Source organism: Gigantopelta aegis, chromosome 15 (assembly GCF_016097555.1).
Source record: "Gigantopelta aegis isolate Gae_Host chromosome 15, Gae_host_genome, whole genome shotgun sequence".
Taxonomy (NCBI): Eukaryota; Metazoa; Mollusca; class Gastropoda; order Neomphalida; family Peltospiridae; genus Gigantopelta; species Gigantopelta aegis.
The window spans coordinates 42,702,461-42,721,574 of record NC_054713.1 but is presented as its reverse complement, the minus strand read 5'-3'; the positions used below and the strand labels follow the sequence as shown (position 1 = coordinate 42,721,574).

Sequence of the window (19,114 nt, the reverse complement as noted above, 5' to 3'; positions counted from 1 at the left end):
TCCTTTTAGATCGATAGTAAAAGATTTATTAATGGAAGGATACATTTCGATAAGTCAGGAAACAGGCCGGGCTACTATGGACTTCTTGCAACAGTGAATCCCCATCCTCCGAAACTTGCAACTTCGGCACCTTCGGTAAGTACATGCTTCCACATAGTGTTATCCCTAGCACCAAGCCTCAATAGTCTAGCACCATCTTGACTTAATCAGCGCCACACTGCCCTGAGATTAAACAAGCCTTTTTCAATCATTCATTCTAAAAGTGGGCGGGATGTAGCCCAGTAGTAAAGCGCTCGCCTGATGCGGAGTCGGTTCAGGATCGATCGCCATTGGTGGACACATTGGGCTATTTCTCGTTCCAGCCAGTGCACCATGACTGGTATATCCAAGGCCGTGATATGTGCTATCCTGTCTGCATGTAAAAGATCCCTTGCTACTAATGGAAAAATGTAGCGGGTTTCTGCTCTAAGACTATGTCAAAAATTACCAAATGTTTGACATCCAATAGCTGATGATTAATAAATTAATGTGCTCTAGTGGTGTCGTTAAACAAGACAAACTTTAACTTTAATTCTAAAATTGCCTTTATAAAGCACTCAAAAATTTATTATTAATTAATAAAATATCCCTGTTATATATTTTGCCTTTTTTTATTATTAAAGTAAACACATTAATTTGTTTGCCTTTAATCAGAAATAACAGTGCCGTGAAAATGCCACAAAATTTGTTTAGTCTGCCATGCCTTGCCAAATTTATATGGAAAACCTCCATGCATGTGTAAATTAACTAATTAATGATTTGCCCAGTTTTTGTCTTGCATGATTAATGAGAGTCGAAAGAACGTAAATTATTATTTAAATTTGTTTTATTTATAATGATAAATTATGAAATATGATTATAAAAATTGGACATGATAATTTCTTATATTGAACAAATTAGGTTTATATCCCAATCATAATTACTTACTAGGGACCCATTTTACGAAATGATCTTAACACTAAGATCGCCTCTGGTGCATAGGGAATTAGCTCAGTTGGTTGAGTGCTCGCCTGAGGTACTTGCATCACAGGATGGAACTACCTCAGTTGATCCATTCAGTTGATCCATTCTTGCTTTAACCAGTGCATCACAAATGGTCAAAGGCTGTGGTATGTGCTTTCCTGTCTGTGGAAAAGTGCATATGAAAGATCCCTTGCTGTATTAGGAGAAATGTAGCAGGTTTCCTCTGATGACTTGTGTCAGAATTATCAAAAGTTTGACATCCAGTATCCAATGATTAATTAATGAGTATGCTCTAGTAATGTTGTTAAACAAATTAACTTTAATGTAGCTATGCACTTAAGGTGATCTAGCTTATCGCTACTTAGATCACTTGGTAAAACAGGGCCCAGTGATACAGTTTAATTTGTATTTGTAGGTGGTCGTGTACAACCGGATGTTTCTTGGCGTGAATAAGACCTTCCAGTGGGAACTGCAAATTAAGGCACTGCCTCCACTGTCCAAGTCCCCCTGGAATTATACAGTGGTTCCTGTGGCACTTCCAAATACAAAATACATCGCCACACGATCGTAAGCATGTTTTACAACGTTACCTTCTTTGTTTGTGTTTTTGGTTAAAAACTATATTTATTTCTGTTTGTTGATTGGTCAACAGGCATAGCCAATATAAAGACCATATATTCCGTGCAACATGTCATTGAAGTACTAGCTGGTCAGCGTGGACATGTTGAGAAAAATACAAGAAGTATAGTGCATTTAGTGTTTAGTGTCGAAATGTAAACATTTGTATATAGATTACATGTACACGTGTAGAACCAGAACAAGGCGAATGAAGAAAAAGAAGGTGAACGGTTTTATCAGTGCAAACCTTTGCTTTTTAAATTTATATGATTTTGTTTTAGTGAGATAATCAGACTTAAATTTTGCATTTACTTGATGATAATCTATTAAACAATTTAAATGTTTTAAATTTATAATTTTAAAATGTTGACTTGATTTCAGGTTTGTCACAATGTCCATGATACTTACAAACTCGACGCGTGAAATTGACTCTGCCTTAATGTCAGGGTACCGAAAAGTGATCAAAGAAAAGGTGATCGCACATTTCTTTTGTAAGTTTGGCTGTGGCGGAAAGCAACTTTACTCAACGAACGTGCGGTTGTATGAATTTGGTAACTGCACGGAAATGAACAAGTGCAGGTGAGTGTAAAAAGTTATAAACTTTTGTTTCATTTAATGGTTTGCATGTTACAGGGCACATTATTTCACGAGAACCGTTGTTCTGTTCACGTGTCAGTTACGCAACTTTAACATCACGTGAACCGCCAGTTGGTTACATGGTGAACAATTAATTTCTAAAATTAAAAGTACCCTATCAGATTGAAAATCAGTTTATTTTTTTTATACATTTGAACCACCAATGTAGCACAGAACCGTAGTTCAAGTGTTTTACAGTTAGGTAAGTCTAACTCATCGGTTACTAGAACAATATTCACATAACCGAACAATCAGTTACCTAAGTAAAACTCACTTGAACTGACTTTCGGTTACCTAAGATTTTGAAATATTGTCCCCTGATGTTACCATTCTTGGGGTGAGATTTAGCTCAGTCGGTTGAGTTCTCACCTGAGGTGCCTGCATTGCAGGATCGAACCACCTCAGTGGATCCATTCAACTGATTGGGTTTTTTGTCTTGTTCCAACCAGTGCATGACAGCTGGTCAAAGGCCGTGGTATGTGCTTTCCTGTCTATGAGAAAGTGTATATAAAAGATCCCCTGCTGCATATGGGAAAATGTAGCAGGTTTCCTCTGATGACTACGAGTCAGAATTACCAAATGTTTGACATCCAATAGCCGATAATTAATTAATCAATGTGCTCTAGTGGTGTTGACATTAATCATTAAACAAAACAAACTAACTTTATTACCATTCTTTGAAGGATTATATATGTTACTTCTTTTATGTTCATCGGTTTTGTTTGATTTAATGGTTGGCCACTCTTTTAAGGAGTGTCTGTTACTTCTTTTACATTCATCGGTTTTCTTTGATTTAATGGGGTAGTGCTTCGTGGAGAGAAACTTAAAGTTTGTTTTGTTTAACAACACCACTAGAGCACACTGATTTATCAATCATCGGCTTGTGGATGTCAAACATTTGGTAATTTTGACATAGTGTTAGAAATTGAGGAAACCCGCTACAATTTTTCATTAGTAGAAAGGGATCTTTTATATACACCATCCCACAGACAGGACAGAAAAGAAATAACAGGTCAGAATGGAATTATAGGCAACTATATATTGCAGAAACGTCTTCTCTGTATATCATGTGACCTAAACACGTTGAGACCAAAGCCTAAGAATGACGCAGTTTCATTGGTTTATCTTAAACATTAACACCATACATTAAGTACTAATTGGATGCACTCAACACATTTTATTTACGGTTATATGGCGTCAGATATATGGTTAAGGACCACACAGATTTTGAGAGGAAACCTGCTGTTGCCACTACATGGGCTACTCTTTCCGATTAGCAGCAAAGGATCTTTTATTTGCGCTTCCCACAGGCAGGATAGCACAAACCATGGCCTTTGTTGAACCAGTTATGGATCACTGGTCGGTGCAAGTGGTTTTCACCTATGCATTGAGCCTTGCGGAGCACTCACTCAGGGTTTGGAGTCGGTATCTGGATGAAAAATCCCATGCCTCGACTGGGATCCGAACCCAGTACCTACCAGCCTATAGACTGATGGCCTAACCACGACGCCACCGAGGCCGGTCACACAACTGGACAAAGGCCGAGGTATGTGAGTTCCTGTCTGAGGAGAAATGCGTATAAAGGATCCGTTACTGCTAATGGAAAAATGTAGCGGGTTTCCTCGGATGACTTATGAGTCAGAATTATTAAATGTTTGACAACCAATAGCTGATGATTAATTAGTCAATGTGCTCTAGTGGTGTCATTAAACAAAAGAAACTTTAACTTTAAGTACTAATTATTAGCCTATAATAATATATTAACCAATCTGTTATGAGCTTCCCAATGTACAACATGCTCAGATTGTGTAAAATGAATACCAACATTCAGTCGGGAAACATCTTATTCATTGTAATTTTAAACCTGATGAACATTAATTAATGAAATCAGTGGGGAATGATTGCCATGCATGCAGCCACCACTAGTGTTTTCCCTAGCTTGTTTTAGCATGGTACAGCACCATGCCTCAATAGTCTAGCACCATCTTGCCTTAATCAGTACCATGCTGCCCTGAGATTAAACAGGCCTTTTTCACTAATTAATTCTAAAATTGCTTTTATAAAACACCCCAAAAGGCATTATTAATTAATAAAATATGCCTTTTATATCTTTTGCCATTCATTTATTAAAGCAAGCACATAAATTACATTAATGTTTATTTCAATTAATTTTTGTGTATTTTTAATGAAAATCAAGTGCCTCGAAAATGGTGAAAATGTTTGGTCTACCATGCCTTGCCAAATTTCTAGGGAAATCACTAACCACTTATATACATGTATTAATGGCATCCCTGGTTCGTACAATTTGCGGAGGCCTGCATTTTGGCCCGATTAATCCTGCAATTACTTTCCGGTGACTGCATAGTACTGACGTGACCGATACTGCTTCTGTTTTCAGGTGTGCGAAAGGTTACTATGGTCCGTGGTGCCAGAGAATAATGTGTCAATGCCACTACGGACATTGCAAGGTTCCCAATGTGTGTACATGCTTTGAAGGCTGGAGTGGGGACAACTGTTTCTCCCCAGTTTGTGAGTAAGTATAATCTACATGCATACAGTATAACTTGGTTATTATCTCCAATTTGTAAGTATATAAGTAGAATGTACATGCGTACAGTGTAACATAGTATTTCCAGTTTGTGAGTAAGTATAATCCACATGCATATAGTATAACTTGGTTATTATCTCCAATTTGTAAGTATAATGTACATGCATACAGTATGATTTACTATCTCCAGTTTTGTGAGTAAGTATAATCTACAAGCATACAGTATGATTTACTATCTCCAGTTTTGTGAGTAAATATAATGTACATTAGAGCTGGGCAGTATACCGTATATATACCATTCAGTATCTGTATCAATTCCATACTGATTTACCATACCAACCAAATTTCTAAATTCTTAAATTTTGGTATTGAAACATGTTATCCACCATTTAGTAAAGCACTCACAATATATCTGACAAACACAAAATAGCTAAAAGGAAGAGAGAGAATTTAATTTTATTTAGATGAAATTAGCAGGTGAGACTTAACTCGGGGATACATTTAAAGCCAAGTATAGCGAAAATACTGCTTGATATCAGTATTAATTGTATCAATACCAAATACCGTACCAATACCGTGGTAAATCAACACACACAAAATATGATACCGATATCGAACCTGAAATTTCAATACCGCCCAGCTGTAATGTACATGCATATAATATAACTTATCTCCAATTTGTGAGTATAAGTACATGTATAGTATACATGCACACAATGTTGCTAATCGGTTTTCAATTGACTAGAAATGTCACTAATCAAGATTTTAAACACAAAATATTCCCTGAACTTAGTGTCCTGTAGGCATACTGTTACGTTGTAGGCAAAACATGGGGGTAGGCAAAGTCAGTTGTATACGCACAGAATGTGAAAGAACCAACATTCTAATGACCAATGATTGCGTGGCGAACATTTTCTGTTGTGTACTCAACCAGCGTGATAGTAAATCTTAACGTAGAGGTGAATTTTACTTGTAAAAAAATGCAGGAAATTGCATTTCTGGACATCTAGTTTTCAAACCTCTATGGAGTAGCATACCAAGGCTTGCGCTGTCGGTAGCCAAATTAGCCATTGGCTAATTTTTACAAAAAATGGCAAATAAAAATGGCAAGAGGCTAAAATTTCGCAGCTGGTAACGAAAAACAGTGTCATCCAGAATACATCGTAATGATATTTGCTTATTTTAATAATCGTGGTTATTAATTTTAACGGCATGTGTTCAACAAGTATGAAAACAAAGATCTGTAGATTGTCTACTATAACTTTGTAAAGTCTTTGAGCCAAATAAAAGACCTACAATGTGTGTCAATTTCAATACACGTGCTAGTTCAGGGCCGAAGACAAGTAAACATCACAAAAGTTAGCTGGATTTTAAATAGACCATAAATTTCTATTTCATTATCATTTTATCAAAAACAACATTGCTGACATAAATGGGATAGTTGTAATAACATGAAGTCAACAGTTTTCGGCTAGGTAGTTTGCAAGCTGAAATCAACAACAAGCAATTAACATGACGCAGAAATCAACAACAGCAATAACATGGCACACAATACGAAACTGTTGGGGGTAGGAAATTGATGGGTTACTTAAAAAAAAACACAAAACAATTCTGAATTCAATCCAACATAAAGAATGCTATTTTAAACAAATAATGAAAAAAGTATCGGCTCTCGAATTTTTATTTGAGAAAAAAAGGAAACAAAAAACAACACCCTCCATAAATATCCACCCACCCCCATATTTTTTTACATTTCTTGATTTAAGCCCATAGGCCTGTTGAAAAATCAAAGTAATACATGTATATTAACTGGGAATACAGTTTTGTCATTCAAATTTATTCCAGTTTATACATAATTAGCTGAAAAAGACACATTTTTATAAAACTTCATATATACATTGTAAAAGCTCAATACAGTACAGAGCAAAACAGTTTTGGCTAAAACAATTTCATTATGGCTAATAAAAATCCCATTTGGCTAGGTTTTTTGGCTACAGGCATTTTTCACCCAGAGTGATCCTAGCTGGCATAACCCCCGAACCCCCTAGAAATGGAGATTATTATACAAGCTTGTGTGTCATACTGATTTTATGAAATGAGTGTCAGGATTTTTGTATTGCACAAGCGAGAGCAAGGATAGTACATACATCCTGACACTAGTTTCGTAAAATCAGTACGACACACACGCAAGTGTAATCATTGCTTTATTATCCATATTATTATTGTAATTTTTTATGAATAAAATGGGTTGTCTCAAAATGTTTCAGCCACATCAAGAAGGAGACGACAAAATGACGTCAGATTTCATATGCAAAGTCTTAGCAAGGACTTGGGAAGCAACGTCATGTTATGACATCGCTTCCCAAAATTACGTCATTACACTTGTTATTACATGCATGCTTCATATGATTATTAGGGGCGAGACATAGTCCAGTGGTACAGCACTCGCTCAATGCGTGGTCGGTGTGGGATCAGTCCCCGTTGGTGGGCCCATTGGGCTATTTCTCATTCCAGCCAGTGCACCACGACTGGTATATCAAAGGCCATGATATGTACTACCCTGTCTGTGGGATGGTGCATATAAAAGATCTGTTGCTGATAATCAAAAAGGAGTAGCCCATGAAGCGGAGACAGCGGGTTTCCTCTCTCAATATCTGTGTGGTCCTTAACCATATATCTGACGCCATATAACCATAAATACAATGTGTTGAGTGCATAAAACATTTCTTTCTTTCATATGATTATTTTTAACCCCGTTATGTTGGACCATGTCGATAATAAACTTTGCTTTGCACCATTAATCTCAGTTACCCCCCCCCCCCCCTCCCGCCCTTAATATCTACTTACTTCCACAGTGCCTGCTCAAAGCTTAATTTCTTCAGTTTTATCCGTGCAGTCAGTGTGGTATGGTTGTGCTGTTTTCAGATCCTGTGTCCATGGGACATGCAGCAAGCCAAACCTATGCAAATGTGACCCTGCGTGGAGCGGAAAGGACTGCAACACTACGTTCCTGTACTTGTTCTTTGCAGCAGTCTGCGGGGTGTGCTGCCTTGGACTCTTTCTAGCTCTGCTGGTCCGATCGCTTTCAAAAAGGTTAGTAACTTAATTTCCAGTCGCAGCGCGCGGTCGGTGTGGGATTGATCCCCATCAGTAGGCCCATTGGGCTATTTCTCGTTCCGGCCAGTCAACAACGACTGGTATATCAAAGGCCGTGGTATGTGCTACCCTGTCTTTGGGATGGTGCATATAAAAGATCCCTTGCTTCTTATCGAAAAGAGTAGCCCATGAAGTGGCGACAGCGGGTTTCCTCCCTCAGTATCTGTGTGGTCCTTAACCATATGTCTGATGCCATATACCGATTACCGTAAATAAAATGTGTTGAGTGTGTCGTTAAATAAACCATTTCCTTCCTTCCAAATAGCTGTAGTTTAAAATGTGCTTATGTGTTAAACATTCCTTTCCTTTCCAGAAATGCAATGAATAATTTGGATTGGCTTGTCTGGTGGGAAGACGTCCATCTCAGCGAGACAAAATCCCAAAACATAGCTACCTGGAGGACCTATTTATGTTACATACAGGTATAGACTGTTGGTTCATTGTACAGGTATACTGTCACCTGTTTCTGTTAGGTATACTGTCACCTGTTTGTATTACAGGTATTTACTGTCGATTCATTATACAGGTATACTGTCACCTGTTTGTGTTGCATACAGGTATAGACTGTCGGTTCATTACACAGGTATACTGTCACCTGTTTCTGTTACAGGTATTTACTGTCGGTTCTTTATACAGGTATACTGTCACCTGTTTGTGTTACATACATGTATAGACTGTCGGTTCATTATGCAGGTATACTGTCACCTGTTTCTGTTAAGTATACTGTCACCTGTTTGTGTTATAGGTATTTACAGTCAGTTCATTATACAGGTATACTGTCACCTGTTTGTGTTACAGGTATTTACTGTCAGTTCATTATACAGGTATACTGTTACCTGTTTCTGTGAGGTATACTGTCACCTGTTTGTGTTGCATACAGGTATTTACTGTCGGTTCTTTATACAGGAATACTGCAGAGTATGACAAATATTTTGAAAAGTCACTAGCCACAGGGCTAGTGGGTTTGTGAAAACCACTAGCCCACCAAGATAAAGTACTAGCCCAAATTCCTGATCAATTATAACTGGATTTTTATATAACATTACACATTTACGAGTATAACAGTAAAATAAAACAAACACTTAAATCATGTTGTAACTTTCAGTTTTTTGTCGTGTCGTACGTTTGGTCTTTTGTCAAGTGTGATCCATCGTCATTGTCCCGTTTTCGCTTTTGCCCTCCCCCCGAGGAAAAATAATTGAGCAAACTCTTGGTTGGTATCTAAAGACACTATCAAAATAATTAAATTTAAATGAGGGTACGACAGTGTGTCACACAGTAATTGATGGTTCAGTGTATTTGGTAGTTGGTTATCTATTTAATGCCTTCTATTTATGTCGCCAGGAATGGTGATGCCAATTGCTCAAATACAGGACATTATCCAGTGTCAGACCAATATCAAAAAAATATAACGGCGACATCTAATCCGTTGTTAATTGATGAACAAAAAAGGTATTATCTTGTATCGGCAGCTGTGACGTATTATCCAAACCGCTACACGTAATAGGCCAAGCCGAGTCATTGCATATGCGGTTACCATTAAAGTAAATTGTTTTCCTGATTGGTGATAACCACATGCCAGCGAAGTGTTAAATTAGAAAACAATAGGTAAATAAAACAAACACTGAAATTCAAAGCACGGCTGGGGTTTACTTGATTGACATTAACCTGTCGTCGTGATTGGTGATTTCCAAGTTCTTAGCCTAAAACATATGTGCGAGATTAACTACCACGTGACGTGTCTAACCAATCAAAACATGCATGTCATTAGACTTATTTCCTGTGCCAGAAACTTGAAAAGGAAAAGTAAACAATGCATGCTGCAACTGTGACGATGTAGAGATGGCATGTTACTGCAGTTTGCAGACCTAGCTCAAGTGGATTATTATTATATACTGATGGCGTTATTGATATTATTCGATGACCAACGTAACAATCAAATTTATTAAACGAAATTTCAGCCGAGAGAAAAAGAAAAAAGAAAGAAAGAAAAAAAACCCACGATCAAGCGATAACGAGAGGAGGGGGGAAACCACTAGACCTGTGGGCTAGTAGTTTTGCGTTTCTCACTAGCCCGAACTTAAAAACCACTAGCCACGGGCATCGGGCTAGCGCATTTGTCAAACTCTGTACTGTCACCTGTTTGTGTTACATACAGGCTTTTACTGTCGGTTCATTATACAGGTATACTGTCACCTGTTTGTGTTGCATACAGGTATAGACTATAGACTTGGTTCATTATACAGGTATACTGTCACCTGTTTCTGTTAAGTATACTGTCACCTGTTTGTGTTACATGTATTTACTGTTAGTTCATTGTACAGGTATACTGTCACCTGTTTGTGTTGCATACAGGTATAGACTATAGACTTGGTTCATTATACAGGTATACTGTCACCTGTTTCTGTTAAGTATACTGTCACCTGTTTGTGTTACATGTATTTACTGTTAGTTCATTGTACAGGTATACTGTTAACTGTTTTGCACAGAAAAGTTTCGATGGGATGTCAGGGCTGCGTACTTGTACGTATTGGCCATATTTTGTACAGTTAAAATGCTGACTTGTACGGCTTTCGGATTTTACAGCTGATTGTATGGGTACCATCACTACGGGGGGGGGGGGGGAGAGGGTTTAATATAGAAAAAACATATTTTAATGTGCAAATTATGGTCAAATAAAGCTTTCGTTCACATACTTTCTCAATCTTGTACTTTTCTCATTATCATTGCTTAAACATCTGGGGTGGGGGTGGTTTCTTCTTATAATAAATTCTCGATCGGTGTCATTTGTCGATCACGTGGCATGAGTGAATGAGAGCACGGAAGTGTTGTAATTGTTGACTGGTGATAACAGTTTATTGTTATCAGTGTATTTCTTTGATTTGTCAGTGTTGGGATTTAATATACATGATTAATCAGTAATGTGTGCTCGTATAGCCGATTGTTAGAAAACAAACAAGGCCTGTTAGTGACAAAATTGTTTCTTTTACTGTTATACATGCACACAATTTTATACTTACACCTTTTCTATGAATATGTATGAGGCCTGCTCTTTTTCTTAGCCAATTTTTGGTCTGAAATTAAATTTAAGAGCTCTGCTTATATAAACAAAATCGGTTAACGCACAACGATAAACTAAAATGTTTTCATTATTATTATGTTAAAATACCTTTTTAGGTTTAATCAAGGATGCACAAAATATTAATTCACAGGCTAATTGATTATGTATTAATTTATTTGCCCTCAGATTTTTGAAGCTTAGTACCGGGTACTAGTATTGCATTTTTAAAGGTTTCTGTTGGTAAATAAATTCTGAAATATGACTGATCAATTGCCGTCACCTAATCATCGCTTAATTTTAGTGGAAAATTATGTGATAGCTTCACTTCAGCTTTGACTTTGTACAGAACTTAATACAGATTGTACATAAAATTTTATTCAATAATTACAGGAATACAGAATTTTGGGGCAAAATACAGGAAAATATTAACCATCTTACAGTAAAAATTTACACAGAGTAAGTAGCCCTGGGATGTGGTGGCCATAAATTGTGCTTTCCCCAAAAAATACGGCTCTCATTAGCTGAGGCTGTATGTGTGGTCAATGTGTATATATAGCCACTTCTGTGTTAAATGACAAAGGTGGCAGCATCCATTGAGGTTGTATTTATGAAATCAATCTTTAGCATTATGTGTACACACTAGTCGACAGGCCCTGAGCACAAAACGATCATTGCGAAGTGTTGCATCAGGTAAATACAAAGAAGATGGTTGGTAGTGCAGATGAAAAGAGGAGAAGCAATCAGAACAATTGGAAAGTGTCCCCTTCGTAGTCCATTCCTTGATGTAGTGAGGGGGCTTGTATGTTTCACTGACCCAGAGAGCTATACCAGCAGGAGCTTTGGCTTCTGTTAGGGACACTCAAGCTGGACTGGTCAATGGGTAGAGGCTATAGACTGATATCGACTAAGGGTGAGGTAACCCTAACAAAAACCTCGAGTGCTGAAGTCAGAGGTATTGGGCCGTATGGCACACTCTAATAGACTACAATACCATGCATCGACAGCTATTATGACTACATTAAAAAGTGTTAAAAAGGCCTTGCATATTATATTATAGATAATTTTGCCAATTTAAGTCTGCTACAAACATCAGGATTACCAGAAACAGATTGATTGAAGTTTAAAACACCGACAAGTTTTAAACAGGAAAATATCTTTAATATATTTAGTAGTCAAACAAGCTCTATACTAACTAATCAGAAATATTTTACAGTGGCAACAATATAGTGGAGAGCTATCTTTAATGCACTTAGTATACAAATGAATGCTGAATTTAAAATGTTTTAAGACGTAACTTTATTTTCTTTTGGGAGATTCAACATCGCTTTTCTTTTTAAAGATTCACCTTTTTTTCTATTTAGAGATTCAACATCACTTTTCTCTTTAGATATTCAACACCACTTTTTCTTTAGAGATTCACCATTGCTTTTCTTTTTAGAGATTCATCACTTTTCTTTTTAGAGATTCAACATTGTTTTTCTGTTTAGATATTCAACAGTGCTTTTCTCTTTAGAGATTCGACATGGCACTTCTCTTTAGAGATTTAACATTGCTTTTCTTTTTAGAGATTTGACATGACACTTCTCTTTAGAGATTCAACATTGCTTTTCTTTTTAGAGGTTCAACATCGCTTCCTTGAATGTCAATGATCAAAGCTTGCGCCGTGACATAGTAATCCTGAAGTCACTGAAGCATCAGAATATCGTCGCATTTATTGGAGCATGTCTGCAGGCTCCCAATGTCTGTTTGCTGGTTGAGCTGTGTCCAAAGGTAACATTACTTCTTATATACAGGCGGACCTCGTTACAACGACCATACTCATCCCTGGGTCACTTTGTGGTTACAGCAAATTTGCGGGACATATCCCAGTGGTACAGCACTCGCCTGATGCGGGGTCAGTCTAGGATCGTTGTAGCCCATCGGGCTATTTCTCATTCCAATCAGCTAGTACACCACCACCACTGGTACAGCACTCGCCACCAGTCTGGTTGCACATCGGGCACTACACCACCACCCTGGTACAGCACTCGCCTGATGCTGGGTCAGTCTAGGATCGTTGTAGCCCATCGGGCTATTTCTCATTCCAATCAGCTAGTACACCACCACCACTGGTACAGCACTCGCCTGATGCGGGGTCAGTCTAGGATCGTTGCAGCACATCGGGCTATTTCTCATTCCAATCAGCTAGTACACCACCACCACTGGTACAGCACTCGCCTGATGCTGGGTCAGTCTAGGATCGTTGCAGCCCATCGGGCTATTTCTCATTCCAATCAGCTAGTACACCACCACCAGTGGTAAAATCAAAAATGTTTGGTACTGGTAAAGATCCCTTGCTGCTAATGAAAACAAAATGTTGCAGGTTTCCTCTCTAAGACTATACGTCAAAATTACCAAATGTTTGACATCCAATAGCCGATGATTAATTATAATCAATTAATGTGCTCTAGTGGTGTCGTGGTATTGGGTAATTGTGACCTACAGTTGTAGAGGAAACCCACTACATTTTTTCCATTAGCAACAAGGGATCTTTTATATGCACCATCCCACAGACAGGATAGCACATACCATGGCATTTGATATATCAGGCCTTGCACACCAATTTGAGAATGGTTTCGCTGAGGTGATTTGATCCTGCAATGCAAGCACCTCAGGCAAGTGCTCTACAGACTGAGCTAATGTTTGTACACCTGGATGATAGTAAAGGTAATGTGTTTGTATACCTAGAATGATAGTAAAGGTAATGTGTTTGTACACCTAGATGATAGTAAAGGTAATGTGTTTGTACACCTAAGGGATAGTAAAGTTCATGTTTTTGTACAACTAGGTGATAGTAAAGGCAATGTGTTTGTACACCTGGATGATAGTAAAGGTAATGTGTTTGTACACCTAGATGATAGTAAAGGTAATGTGTTTGTATACCTAAGGGATAGTAAAGTTCATGTTTTTGTACAACTAGGTGATAGTAAAGGCAATGTGTTTGTACACCTGGATGATAGTAAAGGCAATGTGTTTGTACACCTGGATGATAGTAAAGGTAATGTGTTTGTACACCTAGATGATAGTAAAGGTAATGTGTTTGTACACGTAGGTGATAGTAAAGCTAATGTGTTTGTACACCTAGGTGATAGTAAAGATAATGTGTTTGTACACCTAAGTGATAGTAAAGATAATGTGTTTGTACACCTAGGTGATAGTAAAGCTAATGTGTTTGTAGACGTAGGTGATAGTAAAGCTAATGTGTTTGTACACATAGGTGTAGAAGTAAGGTTTGACCTAGGTGATAGTAAAGCTAATGTGTTTGTAGACGTAGGTGATAGTAAAGCTAATGTGTTTGTACACATATATAATAGTAAAGCTAATGTGTTTGTACAACTAGGTGATAGTAAAGCTAATGTGTTTGTACACCTAGGTGATATAGTAAAGCTAATGTGTTTGTACACCTAGGTGATATAGTAAAGCTAATGTGTTTGTACATCTAGGTGATAGTAAAGTTAATATGTGTGTACATCTGCCTGATAGGGAAGTTAATGTTTGTACTCCTAGGTGATAGTAAAGCTAATGTGTTTGTACACCTAGGTGATAGTAAAGCTAATGTGTGTGTACATCTGCCTGACAGGGAAGCCTGGAAGACTTGCTCGCCAACCAAGACGTGCCTCTTCACTGGGATTTTCGCTTCTCCATCCTGAAGGATATCTGTCACGGAATGGCTTACATCCACAATGACATCTACTCTCACGGACGCCTCAAGTCCAGCAACTGTCTCATTGATCGCCGATGGGTGTGCAAAATAGCAGGTTTGTCTCCAATCCAGTGACTGTTTTATTGATGGCCTTGGGTTTCTGCCAGAGCTAGGGTAAAATGGGTATTGTGCCATACCCAAATCTTTTGCAGATTATTTTTTAAGTTAACCATGTGACAAAATTAAAATATCATTACTGTATGGTTTTCTTAACCCTAACCCTTAACTTTACCCACTTTCTTTCTTGGGACTGTGGTTGTATTCAATTCCATAGCGCCATACCCAAAAATTTCTTTCTGGCAGAACCTCGATCTGTGGCCGGTGGTATTGCAAAATATCTGGTTTATGTCAAATCCAGCAACTGTTTTATTGCATGATGGCCAATGGGTCTGCAAAATATTAGGTTTGTCTCAAATCCAGTGACTGTCTTATTCATGGCCGATGGATGTGCAAAATATTAGGTTTGTCTCAAATCCAGTGACTGTGCTGTTAATGGTCGATGGGTTTAAATTGTTTCTAATTCAGTAACTGTCTTACTGATGGTGTGTGTTGCAAAATAGCAGTAACTGTCTTATTCATTGCCTGTGGTATTGCAGAGTAGCAAGTTTGTCTCAAATCCAGTAATTGTCTCATATTGATCGATGATGGAACTTTTGATATCCTGTGATTAAAAACACATGGTTCTGTTGCATCAATATGAAGCAATTTTCTGGTTGAAACATATTTCACCCATCGAAAGTTTTAATATTGCAATCGGTAGTGTTATTGCAAACTTGACCTGTGACAGCATTTTGATCATTATCAGGTATTTAATTTGTTATTATCTGTACTAGATTGCTCTTGCAAGATGATTTGAATGTCGAGGGCTGCCATTTCAAGAGTTTAAAATATACATTTCTGATTGTAGTGAGTGCAGAAACTGAAGCCAACCTCTTGGTAGTTCGGTACGCGACAGATTAAATTGTATAATTGAGACAATATAACTCACTCGCTCTCTCTCGCTCTTCAACTCCCTCTCGGTCTGTCTCTGTCTCTATCTCTCTTTCTCTCCTCCCTGTCTCTATTCTGTCTCTCTAGCTCTCCCTCTTTCCTCTGCCTCTATCTCTCCTCTCCCACTTCCTCTCTCTCCCTCTCTCTGACCCCCCTGCCCACCTGCCCATCTTACTCTTATCTCCTTCCATCCCTCCCTATCTCTCTCTGTCTCCCGTTCTCTCTATCTCCCTCTCTGCCCCCCCCCCCCTCCTTCTCTCTCTCTGTAATGTTTAAAAACATGAATAACATCTCCTACCATCCCTCCCTTTCTCTCTCCCTCTCTCTCCCTCTCTCTCCCTCTCTCTCTCCCTCCCTCTCCCTCCCTCTCCCTCCCTCCTCTCCCTCCCCCTCTCCCCTCCCTCCCCCCTCTGTCTCCCTTTCTCTCTCTCTCTCTCTGCCCCCCTTCTCTCTCTCTGTAATGTTTAAAAACATGAATAACATCTCCTACCATCCATCCCTCTCTCTCTCTCTCTCTCTCTCTCTCTCTCTCTCTCTCTCTCTCTCTCTCTCTCTCTCTCTCTCTCCCTCCCTCTCTCCCTCTCTCTCTCTCTCTCCCTCTCCCCCTCTCTCTCTCTCTCTCTCTCTCTCTCTCTCTCTCTCTCTCTCCCCCCCCCCCCCCCCCAAATGCCAAATGCTGAACATCTAGTAGCTGTGTCTATAGTTTAAAATGTACTCAGTTGATGCTAAATAATTTATTCCTTTCCAGTGCACACTGTATATTCTTGGAAGTATTGTAATATATGTTTAAAAACATGAAGTGTTAATTTCAGGCCATGGGTGTCCCACGATGAGATATAAGGCTCCAAGACTGTCGTCAGACCTACCGTACTATAATCGGGACAGAACTGTGAGGCAAGTCCATTTCTATTGTGTCTTAAACGTTTGTTTTGTTTAACGACACCACTAGAGCACATTGATTCATTAATCATTGGCTATTGGATGTCATACATTTGGTGATTCATAACCCGCTACATTTTTCTATTAGTAGCAAGGGATCTGTTATACGCACTTTCCCATAGACAGAAAAGCACATACCACGGTCTTTGACCAGTTGTGGTGCACTTGTTGGAATGAAAAAAACTCAATCAGTCGAATATATCCACCGAGGTGATTTGATCCTGTGATGTAAGCTAACCTCTGGTGAGCACTTAACCGACTCAGCTAAATTCCGCCTCTATTGTGTCTTGTTGATGTCAATATAGATTTGTATTCATTATATTTGTGCTGATGATAGTGCATGAAAGAAAGAAAACTGAGTGGGAGAAGAAGGAAAGATAAAAAGTCTCTAGTTGCTACTAATGGAAATAAATAGCACGTTTCCTCTTTTACGACTATCAATGGTTGACATCCAATAGCCGATGATTTATAAATCAATTTGAATGTGCTCTAGTGGTATAGTGCAATTTTTAAATATATATAACAATGTTCTGCTATAGTGGCACATGACCGGTTTCATACCTTTCAAATTATCTGGGCTGAAACGAGGCTCCATATTTTTCACGGTAAAAACAATGTAGATCTGTGCGAAGTGATCAATCTTGCCGTTTTCAGAGGCTTGAGACAATACCTTTAAAAATAAGTTGAATGCAAGCGACTGCATGATGTCCAGCTGCAATTTGTTTTACATTCTTATTTTAGCTCCTTGTTTTGGACGTCTCCCGAGTTGCTCAGAAAAGGTTCATGTCTTTCCGAAATTCACCGTGGAACCAAAGAAGGGGACGTCTATTCGTATGTAAATCAAATTGTAGTTTTACTTAGTAATAATAATAATAATAAAAATGAATGAATGAATGTATGTTTAATGACACCCCAGCATAATAATAATAAATTTAAAATTTGTTTTCACACCCACAATAAACTGACTTTAAGACGTTATATACGCTTCTTATACACCCATTGGTGAGAACATCATTCGTTATTTTTTAAAGACATACCACTGGCTGCTCCTTGGTGATGACCAGGTCATCAATGCCATACCATCCAATGAAAAAAAAACCAGTCGAATCGATCACTGTGACTGTGACATACAAGTTAACTATAAGCGCAAAGGCTGTAAAAAGGTTTTTGTTGGAAAAGGCATTTAAATTTATTTCTTTAGCATATGTAAGAAATAGAATACAACAATTGTTTGAAAACATCAAACTCGCTTTCGCTTGTTACATACATTTTAAAACAACTCGTGAGATAAATGGTGTCTGACGTCCTCTCGTGTGGTATTCTTAATGTATCTGCTACAAAATGGGGGATGGTGTGTGGGGCAGCGGTAAGAGTTCTGTTTTGGGGTGGGATCTCAATCGTAGGATTTGGGTACCTCCCTCATTTGGCCAAGCCGCCAGTACCCTATCAAGAGGAGTAGCCTTTGTGATGTCAATATGTGTTTGCGTCTCTGTCTCTCTCACTCTGTGTTCTTCTCAGTCGTCTCTGTCTCTATCATGGGGTGACTTTAAACATTCACTCATTCCAAGTATTGTAATCCATGTAATTCTGATTTTAGAACATCAGATGACATGTGAGTCTGCCTTTAAATGAAATAAAATAAACCCACTATATTTTTCCATTAGTAGCAAGGGATGCTTTATATATGCACAATTCCACAGACAGGATAGTATACATACCACAGTTTTTGCTATACCAGTCGTGGTGCATTGGCTGGGACGAGAAATATCCCAATTATGAGCCCTCCGACAGGGATCTCCGACTGCCCACACATCGAACGAATGCTTCACCAGTGGGTTATACGTTCCACCCCACTCTCTGGATTTGATGTTTAGTGTTGATGTTTCATGATGAGTGGTACATATATGTCTCTATGTTCCAGATTTGGAATCATTTTGTCCGAGGTCATCACACACGAGAAACCGTTTGCCTTTGAACGCAGTGTAGTGAAAGATTCTGACATTATTAATTTGGTGATGAATCTGAACTTCCCGCAGAACAAAAATGCAATAACGGTACCTATCTGTACACATTTATTTCAGTCACTTAATATATACATTGGCAAGATATGACTATCAAGCTTTTATTATCTTTGTTTCTAGACTCCGATAATCACCATTATTCCCCACTATTCCTCAAAGGCTATGTAGTTTTTTTATTCTCAATTTTGGAGTAACAAATTCCAAATCTGAATGTAAATAATTCAATTTTTTTATTATTATATATAGATATATTTTGAAAAAAATACGTACAACACTTGACAAACACCTCTTCTCCTACCCATAATGTTTTTTTAATGCAAAATAGATATACAGTCATCTCCACTTATTTGCACATCGGTTTATAGCATAATTCGGTTAATCGACTATTTTCACCCAACACG

General features: G+C 38.2%; 1 protein-coding gene across 1 annotated transcript in view; it reads left to right on the top strand.

Moving 5' to 3' along the window:
- Positions 1–19,114, top strand: part of LOC121389840 — a 73,142-nt gene that overhangs the window by 37,424 nt on the left and 16,604 nt on the right. The window contains exons 17-27 of the mRNA XM_041521489.1: positions 10–135; positions 1,418–1,569; positions 2,002–2,199; positions 4,655–4,789; positions 7,730–7,897; positions 8,274–8,382; positions 12,639–12,791; positions 14,641–14,818; positions 16,566–16,647; positions 17,434–17,523; positions 18,614–18,746. Coding sequence (XP_041377423.1) covers positions 10–135; positions 1,418–1,569; positions 2,002–2,199; positions 4,655–4,789; positions 7,730–7,897; positions 8,274–8,382; positions 12,639–12,791; positions 14,641–14,818; positions 16,566–16,647; positions 17,434–17,523; positions 18,614–18,746 — 1,524 coding nt within the window. The remainder of the gene's footprint in view (positions 1–9; positions 136–1,417; positions 1,570–2,001; positions 2,200–4,654; positions 4,790–7,729; positions 7,898–8,273; positions 8,383–12,638; positions 12,792–14,640; positions 14,819–16,565; positions 16,648–17,433; positions 17,524–18,613; positions 18,747–19,114) is intronic.